The sequence below is a fragment of the Rhinolophus ferrumequinum genome, chromosome 13 (assembly GCF_004115265.2).
Source record: "Rhinolophus ferrumequinum isolate MPI-CBG mRhiFer1 chromosome 13, mRhiFer1_v1.p, whole genome shotgun sequence".
NCBI classification, from domain to species: domain Eukaryota; kingdom Metazoa; phylum Chordata; class Mammalia; order Chiroptera; family Rhinolophidae; genus Rhinolophus; species Rhinolophus ferrumequinum.
This window is the reverse complement of record NC_046296.1, coordinates 7519586-7533342: the sequence shown is the minus strand read 5'-3', so window position 1 is coordinate 7533342 and position 13757 is coordinate 7519586. Positions and strand designations below refer to the sequence as shown.

The 13757-nt window shown below is 39.3% G+C and overlaps 2 gene segments (V, D, J or C); both read left to right on the top strand.

Moving 5' to 3' along the window:
* Positions 1-3956: 3956 nt before the first annotated feature.
* LOC117033321 (immunoglobulin kappa variable 3-15-like) lies at positions 3957-4501 on the top strand. The segment is given in 2 exon segments: positions 3957-4005; positions 4197-4501. Coding segments are annotated over 2 exon segments (354 nt in total).
* Positions 4502-12971: 8470 nt separating this feature from the next.
* Positions 12972-13536, top strand: LOC117032864 (immunoglobulin kappa variable 1D-13-like). The segment is given in 2 exon segments: positions 12972-13100; positions 13226-13536. Coding segments are annotated over 2 exon segments (366 nt in total).
* Positions 13537-13757: the final 221 nt, after the last annotated feature.

Sequence of the window (13757 nt, the reverse complement as noted above, 5' to 3'; positions counted from 1 at the left end):
AAATGGTGAACATATGTATACTACACTAACTATATAATAAAAGTTCCAGTAGCTGCAAATCCTTTCCAATACTTGGTATTGTCAGAGTTTAAAAAAAATTTATATTGATAAATCTGAAGTGATGCCATATTTAAAACATATACTTCCCTGATGACCAATGGTGTTGAGTAACTTTTGATATGTCTCTCTCTCTCTCTCTCTCTCTCTCTATATATATATATATATATATATATATATATATGGATGGAAAAGGGGCCACATATTAAACCTGACAAGCTCAGAGACTGAAAATAACCACATAGGATTGCGTGAACACAAAAATTCATAACTAAGTGGGCCATGGCGGGAAATCACATCTTTAGCTTCCTTCATAAAGTTAATCTGTGCCTTTAAGTGGGCCTGTCTGTTGTCTTTTTGCACCTAAGATAACATCTTTGGAATGTCAGTAATCCTTCCCCCCCCACCCCCACCAGAGCTGGAAACTGCAAAATTCTTCATATGCTTTTCTCCTGAGTACCATCTCTATGTGCTGTAAAAAGTGAATTGTTTACTATCCTGTACCCACCTATGTAAAAAAGTACCTGCCTCTCCAACTTATTTTTATCCAACCCCAGAGATTTCCCAGCTTTGCTTTTTCCCACCCACTTAATCTATCACCAATGGTTTTCATGTAACCTTTCTCCTTCGATTCTATGTATAAAAATAAACTGCAAAACGCCATTTCACAGAGCATTTTCTCAATCCGTTGAGATTTTGCTTCCCAGCAATTGTTGTCAGTTTGGTTCAAATAAACTCTTATAAGCTTTCTCTTAAGCTAGATGTTTTTTGTTGACGCATACAATACAAAATTTTTGTTGTAAGGTCGTTTAATGTATCTTTTTTCTATTGTTTGTTTTGTGTGTTCATGTGTGTGTTCTGTTCAGTAAAATTTTGCCTACCTTTAGGACCTAAAGATATTCTTCTATGCTTTCTTCTAGCAGCATCATCATTTTACCTCTCACACATAGACGATGGTCGACATATAATTCATAGTTTTACCTGGTGTTAGGTGGGTGAAGATTTTATTTTGATTTCTCATTTTATTTTCATTCCAAATCGTAGCTCCTTAACATTTATTGCACAATGCAATATATAGATGATGTATTATAGAATTGTACAGTTGAAACCTATATAATTTTACTAACCAATGTCACCTCAATACATTTAACAAAAAGAACAACAGCAAAAGAAAAAAACCAGCAACAATAACCAAAAAACTATATTTAACTCTAGTGCCTCTATTAGAAATCACGTGATTGTGTATGTGTGGGTCTTTTTCTTGACAGTTTGTTCTTTTCCATTTACTTTTTGTCTGTCTTTGTTCCTACAATGTACAAAGAAACTTAATCACGGTAGTTTTATAATGGGTTTGGAAATCAGGTATTATATTTTCTTCTTTAATATATGGTTGGCTATTCTAGGTCCTTTGGATTTCCATGCAAATTCTGGAATCACCCTTTCAATTTCAGAATATTCTTAGGGTATTTTAATTGAATTTTATTGAGACTATATGTCAAATTTGGGAAAACTTAAATCCTAAAAATATTGAGTTTCCTACCCTATGAACACGGAAAAACTCTATTTATGAAAGTCTCCTTTCATCCACAATACAGATTTATGTATTGATATTGTGTGCAGAGACTTTGCTTGTTAAGTCATTATTTCTAGTGGTTTCATTGTATATTAAGAATTTTTTTTGTATACAATTTTAAAGATATTTTGTTTCTTCCTTTCTGTATTTCATACCTTTCGTCTTATTTATTATTTTATTTTTTTAGTTAAAGTTTATTGGGATGACAATTATTAGTAAAGTTACATAGATTTCAGGTGTACAATTCTGTAATACATCATCTATATCTCACATTGTGTGTTCACCACCCAGAGTCAGTTCTTTTTCCATCACTATATATTTGACCCCATTTACCCTCTTCTACAACCCTCCTCCCCCTTACCCTCTGGTAACCACTAAACTATTATCTGTGTCTATGAGTTTTTGTTTCTTTATTTGTTTGTCTTGCTCTTTTGTTGTTTTCAGTTTTATATACCACATATCAGTGAAATCATATTGTTCTCTACTTTTTCTGTCTGACTTATTTCGCTTAGCATTATAATCTCAAGATCCATCCATTTTGTCGCAAATGGTACTATGTCATCTTTTCTTATGGCAGAATAGTGTTCCATTGTGTATATACACCACAACTTCTTTATCCATTCATCTACCGAAAGATACTTTGTTGTTTTCATGTCTTGGCTACCATAAATAAAGCTGCAATGAACATTGGAGCACACGTGTCTTTATGTGTAGATGTTTTCAGATTTTTTGGGTAGATACCCAGGAGAGGGATTGCTGGGTCATATGGTAATTCTATTCTTAATTTTTTGAGGAACCTCCACACTGCCTTCCATAGCGGCTGCACCAGTCTGCATTCCCACCAACAGCGTATGAGGGTACCTTTTTCTCCGCAGCCTCTCCAACACTTGTTATTATTTGTCTTGTTGATGATAGCCATTCCTTTCATCTTTTCTTGACCTTATTGTATTGGCTAGGACCTGTGACCGGAACCCCAATGTTTTTTCTTGAGTCTTTCTGCCTGTGTACACTAGCCCAAAGATGTGCAAAAGCAGGAGTTTGTAGTATAGAAAGGAAAAAATAGTTTAATACTGAATTGGCCAATTCAAAGGCAGGGAGCTTATGCTTCTAAGTACCCAACTCCCTGATGGTATGTAGGTTACAGATTATACAGGGCAAAATCTCAAGACACTGTGAGTTAGCAGTTTGGGGTTGTGCTGGGAGCTGATTGGTCAGGGGTGAGGTAAGGTTAATAAATCATTTTTCAGGTCTTGAGGACAGCTCTGAGGTCTTTTCTGACATCCTTCTCTCTGGTCTCATGGGAAAGTAGCCAGTGGTTGTTCCACCTTAGGGCTTAGGAACTGAAACGTAATTTAGGTCAAGGTGTTCTCCTTAGTCTGGCACAGGTCTGGACTATGTCACCACTAGTCACATCTAGGCTACTGTCTTCTGCTGCCTCGAAGGTTGCTGATTATCTGGGGAAAGGCTAGGTTTCTGAGAAAGAGAGAGAGAGAGAGACAGAGACAGAAAGAGAGAGACAGAGAGACAGAGAAAGAGAGAGATGATTTCTATAGTTAGGATTTAAAATTAACTTTAATCAAAGTCATAGGACCCTTAGTTTCACCTGTAGTATAATTTTGGTAAAAGAGGTGAGAATATTTTACTAACAATTGTCACCCCAATAAATTAAAAAAAAAAAAGAGGCGAGAATGGGAATTTTAGTCTTTTTTGCACTATGAGGAGTATAATGTTCCATAGTTTATCACTGAGTATAATGTTTGCTGTAGGATATTGATAGAACTTTATCAGAATAAGACATTTTTCCATTATTCCTGGCTTGCTGAGGGTTTTTGTCATAAGTAGCTGTTGACTTCTTTTCAAATGATTTTACAGATACTACTAAGATCACTAAGCAGGAAAGGTGTGCCAGGAAGAAAAATTTCTGATCAGCTCTTTAATCCAGTCTGATCCAATGATGCACCAAGGGAGAGGTGTAGGCAAAGTAGGGATAAAGAGAGTAACAAGAATCACAGCATCTGTTTTGTGCCAAGCACCATCTGTCTGAATCTAGGTCAATAATGAGATGAGGGGATACAGAAGTAAATTCTATGACTGGAGAAAAAAAATCATCCCTCAGGCTGAGCTAACAGGCTTTTCTGACATGACAACGTCGGGATGGGTTGCTCAAGTGTAGAAAAGAGGAGGCAAATGGTCTCAGCAGCTGGAAGCCCAGCTCGCCCCTCCCCCGCTGCTTTGCATCTTCCTCCCAGCCCATCCTGCTGACCAGGGCCTATATCAGTCCCCATATCTGGGGAAGGTCTGCCTCTGGTAGGACACAGAGTGAACCATGGAAGCCCCAGCTCAGCTTCTCTGCCTCCTGTTACTCTGGCTCCCAGGTGAGAGGAACATGGGCTGGTTCTGTATTTCAGTGGAAACTTTGTCCCTGTGGGGTCCTGTGACCTGACACATTTGCTCAGCAAGTATAATAATGAAAGCTCAATGTAGATCAACAATCTGGCTCTGCTGGGAAGACCAGGGTATGATCCATGTTACACAGGTGACCTTTGTGTTTTGTTTCCAATCTCAGATACCACCGGAGAAATCGTGATGACCCAGTCTCCAGCCTTGCTGTCTTTGTCACCAGGTGAAAGAGCCACGCTCACCTGCAGGGCCAGTCAGACTGTTAGTAGCTACTTAGCCTGGTACCAGCAGAAACCTGGACAGGCTCCCAAGCTCCTCATCTATGGTGCAACCACAAGGGCCAGCGGCGTTCCAGCCAGATTCAGTGGCAGTGGGTCTGGGACAGACTTTACTCTCACCATCAGCAGTCTGGAGCGCGAAGATTTTGCAATTTACTATTGTCAGCAATATAACAGTGGGTATTCACAGTGATTCAACATGAAACAAAAACTTTCATAAGACCTTCAATGTTTATTTCATTATACCAGCTGCTTCCTCTATAAGCAGCTGTGGTGTTGGCTGTTGAGTTTTAACATCATTGTTCTGTTTGGAAAGGTCCTGGCCAGTTCAATAAGGCAACAATATCAACAACAACAGACAAGGATTGAAAGGAAGACTCAAAACTGTCATAATTCATGGATGAAAAGACTGTGCAGAGAAAATTCAAAATAATTTATGGAGAAATATTATAAATAAGAGAAATAGGTAATCACTGGTTTCAAAGTCAACATACAAAAGTCAATTTGATTTCTGTATAACTGAAATAATGCTGAAAAAATAAAATTATAAAACACATCCTTTACTAGTGCCTCAAAAACATCAAATGTTTAGAAAAAACAAACAAAATACCATGAAAGCTCTAGGACATTTTTCAGAGAAAACAAAACAAAACAAAACAAAGCAAAACACCCTACATAAATGGAAGGCCATATTATGTTCAAGGATTGAAAGTCTCAGTATCATAAAGATGTCAGTTCTTCACAATCTCAAAACAAAATCAAAATCTCAACTATTTTTAATGGACACTTATAAGCTGATTATAAATTTCATATGACAATGTCAAGGACTAGAAAAACCAGAGCAAACCTGAAGAAACACCAGACTGAGGACTTACATGGTGGATGTCAAGTCTGTGGTTCGAGATGAGTTCAGCCAAACTGTCAAAGATAATAGAAGAGAGTATTCAGCGACAGACCAATGCATATATTGATGCTTTTAACGACAAAGATGACACTAGAATACTGTGGGAAAGGCCTCTTTTTAAAGAAATGGTTCATTGTCAATTATACATACAAATGACAAGGTATGAGTATATAAAAGGTGAACAAACATCTATAATCAGCAGAGAGCTTTAAATGAAAATTACAAAAAAACACCACTAAATATTCAATAGGATGGTTTAAAAAAACTAAGAAGATTAATAATACCAGTAATGTGAAAGAATGTGCATACATTGTCTTCAGAAATATAAAGTAGTACAAGTTTGAGAACTAACACTGAGCATACACATACCCTGTAATGCAGCTCTTTTAGTAAGAAGCATGTACAGATGTACAATGAAACAAATGCACAATGAAACAAATGCACAATACTGCTCACAGCATTATTTGTGATGACCCCAAACTGGGAATAGTCTAAGTGTCAATCAACATCAGAATGAATAAATAAAATTAGTCAGATGCACGAAATAAAAAGCTATGTATGGATGAAGATAAACAAAACTGTTGGTACATCCAAGAACATGTGAAAATTTCACAAGTATAATAATGTGCAAAAATTATAAACAAAAGAGATTCTTATTCATGATTCTATTTTTCTAATTTACAATGTTCAAAGGCATGCTATGTAAAAGAAAAGTTGCACTAGACCAGTTAAAGAGGCCGAGAATAAACTTTATTTAAGTCAATTGCAATAAGGGAGAGAAACGATTGCAATAGGGAAGAGTCTATTCAACTCTTTTGAGATAAAAGGCAAGGTAATTTTTAAAATTAAATTTATGAGCGTGACATTGGTTAGTAAAATTATATAGGCTTCAAGTGCACATCTCTGTAACACATCATCTCTGTATTGCATTGTGTGCTCACCACCCAGAGTCAGTTCTCCTTCCATCACCATATATTTGCCCCCTTTTCCATCTTTTACCACTCCTTTTACTCTCTAGTACCCATTAAACTGCTGTTTGTGTATATGAGTTTTTGTTTGTCTTTTTCATTTGTTGCTTTCAGTTTTATATACCACATATGTATGAATGAAGTTATATGGTTCTCGACTTTTTCTGTTTTATTTTGCTTTGCATGATAATCTCAAGACCCATCCATGTAGTCACAAATGGCAGTATTTCATCTTTCCTTAATGCTAAGTAATATTTCGTTGTATATATGTGGAGCATCTTCTTTATCCAATCACATATCGAAGAACGCTTTGGTTGTTTCCATGTCTTGGCCACTGAATAAAGCTGCAATGAACATAGGGGTACATATATCTTTATGGATAAATGTTTTCAGATTTTTGGGGTGGATAACCAGAAGAGGGATTACTGGGTCATATAGTAATTGTTTTCTTAATTTTTTGTGCAATATTTCCTACTAAATATTTTAACACTGTCAATGACTTAGAAGAGTGCACATAAGTGGATGTATGGACATAGTACGCACAGTAGAAGCACAAGAATTGTAATGATTATAAGTGTCCAAATAGGAAAGAGAGGTCGGACAAGATAAATGTGGAAAACGGCCCATTAAATTTAAATTTCAAGTCTGCAGGTGACCTATAATTGATGGATCAGAGTCATGGAGATATTGCACGTTCACAGTTAATAGGGACGGCTGCTGGCAGAGATAAAGAGCACCACAGGCTATACTTATAGACAAAAAAACCTATAACAAGAATGTGGAATATGAGAATGTATATGAGAAAATAGACATAACCAAGAGGAATGAAATAGAGAAAACAAGCCAGTTCTGAAACAAAACTATGAGACAAGAGTGCAGAAAATCAGACCTGGAAATGCTGACAACAACAGTCTGGCTTGGAAGTAGATGAGTGAGAGTAGAGGTGCTTACAAATAAGGGAATGAGTAATGAACCCAAGGTGAAAGAGTGAGAGTGAAATCAGAGGGATACAGGAAAGGGATAAAGTGGGAAAAATTGAGGTTAATCAGACAAAGGGCAGAGAGAGAGGATCCAGCAGGGTGTAAAACGCACAAATTCTCCGCAAGATGCAGTTGAAGCCACGATTGGCTCCATAATATAAATCTATCAGTATGGACAGCACAGCTTCAAATGATGCAAAAAATCTTGAAAAATGTAGAGAAGTGTTCATGGCACGTTATTACAGAGGCTTCATAGAACTATTTTTTTGTGCAAGAGATATAGAACAGGCTAATATATTCAATCTTCCCTTGAAACTTGCACATTATTCCATGATTAAGCATGTAATTTCAGAACCTAATTGAAATAATATTAATATGATGTCAGTATGTAGGATATATTTATGTCACTGGCAAGAATGAGAATGTAGTGCACATATTCATATGTCTATCTTAGACTCTCTTCTGAATTTTAAATGCAATTTGAAGTTCTTCTTGGACAACACAAAGTCACCCCAATACATCCAAACCAGACACTTGATAGGAAAATCTGTTACCACATACTTTGGAATCACCTTTGTCACTGATCTTTTAGGCCATCAACTTACACCTGAAGTTCTTGTTTTCTCCTTCACTAAGAGACCGAAGATGTCTGTAACATCATGGGGGTAAGAGGTAAAATACCTTCAGCACCCCGCCTCTGCAAGAGCACATCTTCAATGTTTCTGCTCAGAATGAAAAAATATATATTTATAGGATTACCGAAATCATAGCATCATGAACTCTGCTAGGCATAGAGCATTTTAAACAAGTCAAACAGAAACTCTGACCTCATAGAGTTTTAATTTTAATAGGAAGGACAGATAATAAGCAAACAACGTGTCTGCTGCCACTCCACCCCGCTCCCTCTGAGATCCTTCCCCTGGAGCAATGCCTTTCCTGAGGACTAGTGGGGCAACACGTGTCCAGATCCATTTAGAGTATCCTCAACCCTCAGCATGAACAGTCAGAGGAACAAGCTGGTGCAGTTTAACACTTGTGTTTCTTGGAAAATTGTCATTACTGTAGTCTCGTTAATTGTCATGTATCCAAAACGTCTTTTGATCATGGGCACTGGTTTTTCAATTCACCACATTCCTCAGCATGAAACCACTCTCCACAAAGGTCAGTGACAAGAATCAATGCACTGACGCTATTTATAAAAATAAACGGGACCTAACAGGGCATCTTGTAGTATGTTTAATATTCATTTTTAGTGAAGATAACATGTTCCACTTTCTCTTTCTCTGATTTGCGTGGAAAAATACACTTTTTCTGGGCTAAAATAGTGAAATGGCCTATATCTCTCATATTTACAGGACTCTTCCTTGAAGCTTTCATTTAACTTTTCCTTTCTTAATGCTTAACTCAGAGTATTGGTTACAGATGAAAGAGTGGACATTTATGTTCTCTCCTCCAAAGCATCTATTTTGCTATTTCAAATCTTTCAATTACTATTTGATAGATGATTTGTTTTTGAGAATGCCATTTCCAACCCAAATCCAGGAATGAAAGGCCAAATACCAGATAAGCCTTCAGTGAGGCCACTTCCTTGACTTCAATGATCTGTCAAAGGAGGGTTATTACCTAAGCTTGACCACATGCAGAGAATTTCAAATACCTTATGGACTGTGAGGAATAGACACCTATAGGATAAGGAATATATAATTCCAAAGTTGCCCTTAATATGGAACTAGCACATGAAAGGCAGAGTGATGAGGAAGAAAGAAACTGGATTTTAGTGATAAAAACAAGAGACTACATCAAGCTTTCCCTTAAGCTTTCCACTCTGGATTTTTTTTTTTTTTTTTAAAGAACGATAAATCAATATTTATTCAAAAAAGATAAGGGCATCATGAGCAGTGTAGGGACCACTGCAATGGGGTCTTGCAGTGGAGGGCGGAGATTTGACTTAACTCTGATGTGTAAAAGAACAAGTGGTGATTAATATGCAAGGGACACAGTGGGCTCAGTAGATGGAAAATTACCAAGAGAAAATATCAAAGCTAAAGAGGATTTTTGTTAGACTGACTAACAAAATTCTTGCTGAAGTCAGGCCAGGGTGATAGGATGTCTAGAGTGGTCATATACCAAGAATGAGGGATTTCACTAAATTGACTTGGCAGGATTCTTGCTCAAACTGGATTCTCCACAGACAAGCCCCAGTTCAGGCCTAGTCCAGCAGAGTCTTTGTCACTTACCCCTCTTGTTTAATGAAAGAAGAGATATTATTCTTTCCTTTAGATAATACGAAGGTCCATTTCTCATCTGGTTTTTCCTTTGTTCATTAAGAACCAGCTGAATTATTTGTTGGGACTTGGTTGTGGAGGATATTTACCGGATGCTTCAAGTAGTTAGGCATTTAATTGGGGAACTCTATGAAAAAAAAAAAATTAATGGTGGGAGCAAAAACCCAGTTTCTGAGTATGGGGGCAGCCTCTCAAAGTTTCTTGATGGTGAGCTCCAAGCATCTTTTGCATTTTAAATCTTTGCTGATGGCATTCTGTGTTCTGATAAACTTGTTTAGTGACACCACAACAGTAGGAACAAAAGTTACCCAAATACCATCTCCTGTGGTGAATTCTCTGAAGTTTATATTGAAATCATCCAGCTTCTATTGTAGGGCTTCAGAAAAGGGTAGTTTCAGTTCTTAGTGAGTCCAAGGCAGAAGGGTAGGAGAAATTTGGAAGCATTAATTTGGAGAGATATGTCCAAATATTAGGGGAAGCTGGAAGAATTCAGGATCCAGTCTGACGTGCAGTTTTTAATACCTTCAACAGACTCTCAAGAACTGCTTTTGGTACTTTCATAAAATTTCAAAACAACTTCACAGAAATGTTGTAGGCAGAGCACATGGTACTTTCCCTCCTACTCCTTAATCATTTGAGAGTAAGCTGATGACCTGATATCCCTACCCTCGAAGACTTCACTATGTATTCCCTCCAAAAAAAGACATTCTTTTACATAATCCAGTACAAACACGAAATAAGGAAATCAGCATTAATACATTAAATCATCTAGTCCTCAGGCCTATCTCAAGCTTTGACAAATATCCCACCACTATTTTTGATAACAAAAGGATCCAGTCCAGACTCACGTGTTGCCTTCACTTGTCTATATCCCTTTAGTCTCCTTCAGCCTGGAACAGTTCATCATTCTTTCCTTGAACTTAATGACTTTTGAAGATGAATACTAGTCATTTTGTAAGATGTCCATCAATGTGGATTTGTTTGATTTCCCCTCATGATCAGATTCACATAATGCATCTTTGGCAGGCATATCTGAACGTGATTGTCTGCTCTTCTCACTGCATCCTATTAGGTGGTCCAATATTCCAATTCATTCCATTACTGATGATGCCACTTCAATTCCAGGATCAAAGATCAAGGTGGTGTCTACCAACTTCTCTGCTGCACAGCTGCTCTTTTTTTTTTTTTTAAAGATTTTATTGGGGAAGGGGAACAGGACTTTATTGGGGAACAGTGTGTACTTCCAGGCCTTTTTTCCAAGTCAAGTTGTTGTCCTTTCAGTCTTAGTTGTGGAGGACGCAGCTCAACTCCAGGTCCAGTTGCCGTTTCTAGTTGCAGGGGGCACAGCCCACCATCCCTTGAGGGAGTCGAGGAATCGAACTGGCAACCTTGTGGTTGAGAGGATGCGCTCCAATCAACTGAGCCATCCAGGAGCTCAGCGGCAGCTCAGCTCAAGGTGCCGTGTTCAATCTTAGTCGCAGGGGGCGCTGCTCACCATCCCTTGCCGGACTCGAGGAGTTGAGCTGGCAACCTTGTGGTTGAGAGCCCACTGGCCCATATGGGGATCGAACCGGCAGCCTTCCAAGTTAGGAGCATGGAGCTCTAACCGCCTGAGCCACCGGGCCGGCCCTGCACAGCTGCTCTTTTTTCCTTTGAAATTAATAAGATTTTTTTTTGGAAAATTCCTTCATACTTTATGAAATCCTATTCCTCCTCAAAGCATCAGTATAAAATCATGGGTGCATATTTCCTTCAATGAGTTACCTTCTTAATTGATTTTAATTCTCAAAATTTCTCAGATTTGGCAAATGATAGTCCCGTTCCAAATCGCTTCTTTTCACCTCATCATTGTTGAGCAATTCTTAACTTCTGGCCCAAATTGTCCAGAGTAATTTTTTACTTTCTCTATTCTAGACCAGGAATGAGGCATTTCTCCAAGAAGTACTGCTTTCTTTTAGTGGAATATAGTATTAACAAATCAAGATCTGGGCACTGTGATTGGTTTTTGGGACGTGGGTGTCATTGGTACTAGTCTAGGGAAAATATGTTTGTTTATCTATCTATATCCATCCTCTATTTATATATCAACACACATTTTCATATCTAATCTATATATAACCCTAATATTTCCGATTTCAGTCCCAAACCAGTTTATCCTAGGAATTTCGTTTTCCTTATCTGTAACAACTGTCTCCAACAGTGAAAATTTTATCTCTAATTAACCTCAATACTTGGACTTATATGATCATCAACATCCTGAAGGAAAGCAATTTCGTTCTGTTACAGCCAACTACCATCCCCTTGCACATAACTTCCCCCATACATCTATACACATACCCTGTTCTGGCTCTGATACACTTGTCAGGACATTGCCAACTTCACACTCCTGCATGGATGCCCTCCCCTCCATGCCTGGGCTCTGAGACCTACATTGAGTGCCTCTGCCTCGGTGAATGTCCTCTTCTTGTTCTGGCCTTGGCACATGTACTGGTTCATTAGTGCCACCACTGCCATGTGGGGACACCAGTCCTCACCCCACTCTAGCTCCATGCTGGGTTCTTCCTCTATCACACATGGATGCCTTTTCTGTACTGTGTGGGCTCTAATACCCTGTGCAAGTCTCCCAACCTCACCTTCCCATGTGGTTTTCCAATCACCCTGCTTGTGCCCAAGGCCCTACATCCAGCCACTGAGAACTATGTTCTCTTAGAAACTACAAAAGCTTTGGTGATGGAGGAATATGCGGGTTAAGGGAACATAGTAGTATCAGGTTATACATAAGCACTTAGCCTAGGGAAGCCTTCAGCTTCTGAAGAGAATAGCTTGGGTTAAGAAGGAAGCGAAGCACAGGTAGTAACCCAAGGAGCTCAGGGACATGTAACATGGGCATGGGAAAGGCCTGCAGAGAGGAAAGGTGGCTGACACATTTCAGATGTGGAGGAGAAAATCCCTGACCGTGGCTGGCCTAGATGTAAGTGGTGTGTCAGAGCACTCGGATGGACAGATCATTAAGCTAGAGATGACAGGATAGCAATGACAGATACTCAGTCATCGCACACTTCCTTACAAATCATGACACCCACATTTTTTTTCCAGTTATTTACTCTTACACCTCATTGCATCTCTGGCTGCCAATAGTGTTAATTTATCATACCAAAGGTTTTAAGAATTCAACCCAAAAGGAAGTCTCCTTGTCCTCAAAATGGTGCATAGTTACCAATGCAAAGAGCTGGTAAAATTTGTTGCAAGTGCTAGGGTTGTGTCATACTCGAAACACTGTATTTTATGGAGAAATAGCAAGAGAAACATGTCCTGAAATGTGAACTGAGCAAGAACACTATACTCATAGGACAGTAGAATGATTCTGTGACTGCCAGGGAGAAACATATTTCTTGCAGACAAATGTGTGCTGCCCTGTGGGGCTGGGGCACCTGGCAGACACTGACTGTGCCGGGTTATTGAGACCAGTCAGCCCTGCAGCTGGGCCTAACCTGCCCCAACCCTGCTTATTTGCATGTTACTGGGGTGCAACCCACAGCCCTGGACACATTAATAGTGTGGTCACACCCTGTGCAGGAATCAGTCCGGGCAGGACGTAGCATGGACATGAGGGTCCCGACTCAGCTCCTCAGCCTCCTGCTGCTGTGGCTCCCAGGTAAGGAAGGAAAAGTGGGGGTTTACTCTGCCAGTGTGGTCAGTACTACTTAGACTGCAGGGTAGTTATAAGACTGGTAACATCATTAAGAGTAAGGATGTTTGCTTTCATGTTTCCCTTCTCAGGAGCCAGATGTGATATCCAGATGACCCAGTCTCCATCCTCTCGGTCTGCATCACTGGGAGACACAGTCACCATCACTTGCCGGGCCAGTCAGGGCATTTACAGTAACTTAGCCTGGTATCAGCAGAAACCAGGGACAGCTCCTAAGCTCCTGATCTATAATGCAAACAGTTTGCAAACCGGTGTCCCTTCGAGGTTCAGTGGCCAAGGATCTGGGACAGATTATACTCTCACCATCAGCAGCCTGCAGCCTGAAGATGTGGCAACTTATTACTGTCAACAGCGTAGCAGTTGGCCTCCCACAGTGTTATGAGCCTGAACATAAACCACGAAGCAGACAGCTGAGAGCAGGCTGCCCCAGCTGCTCTTCTTGGGCCTCCATCGGCTGAGAGCATTTCTCAGATGCACCCACTCCTTGATGGTGACTGGAAGTGTTGGTAGAAGTGTCCAGGGAGGCTCCTCTGCACGCTAACTCTCTTTGTCTCTCCTCAACCTCAGTAGCACATACAACGCCTCTCCTGATTTCATAAAGAA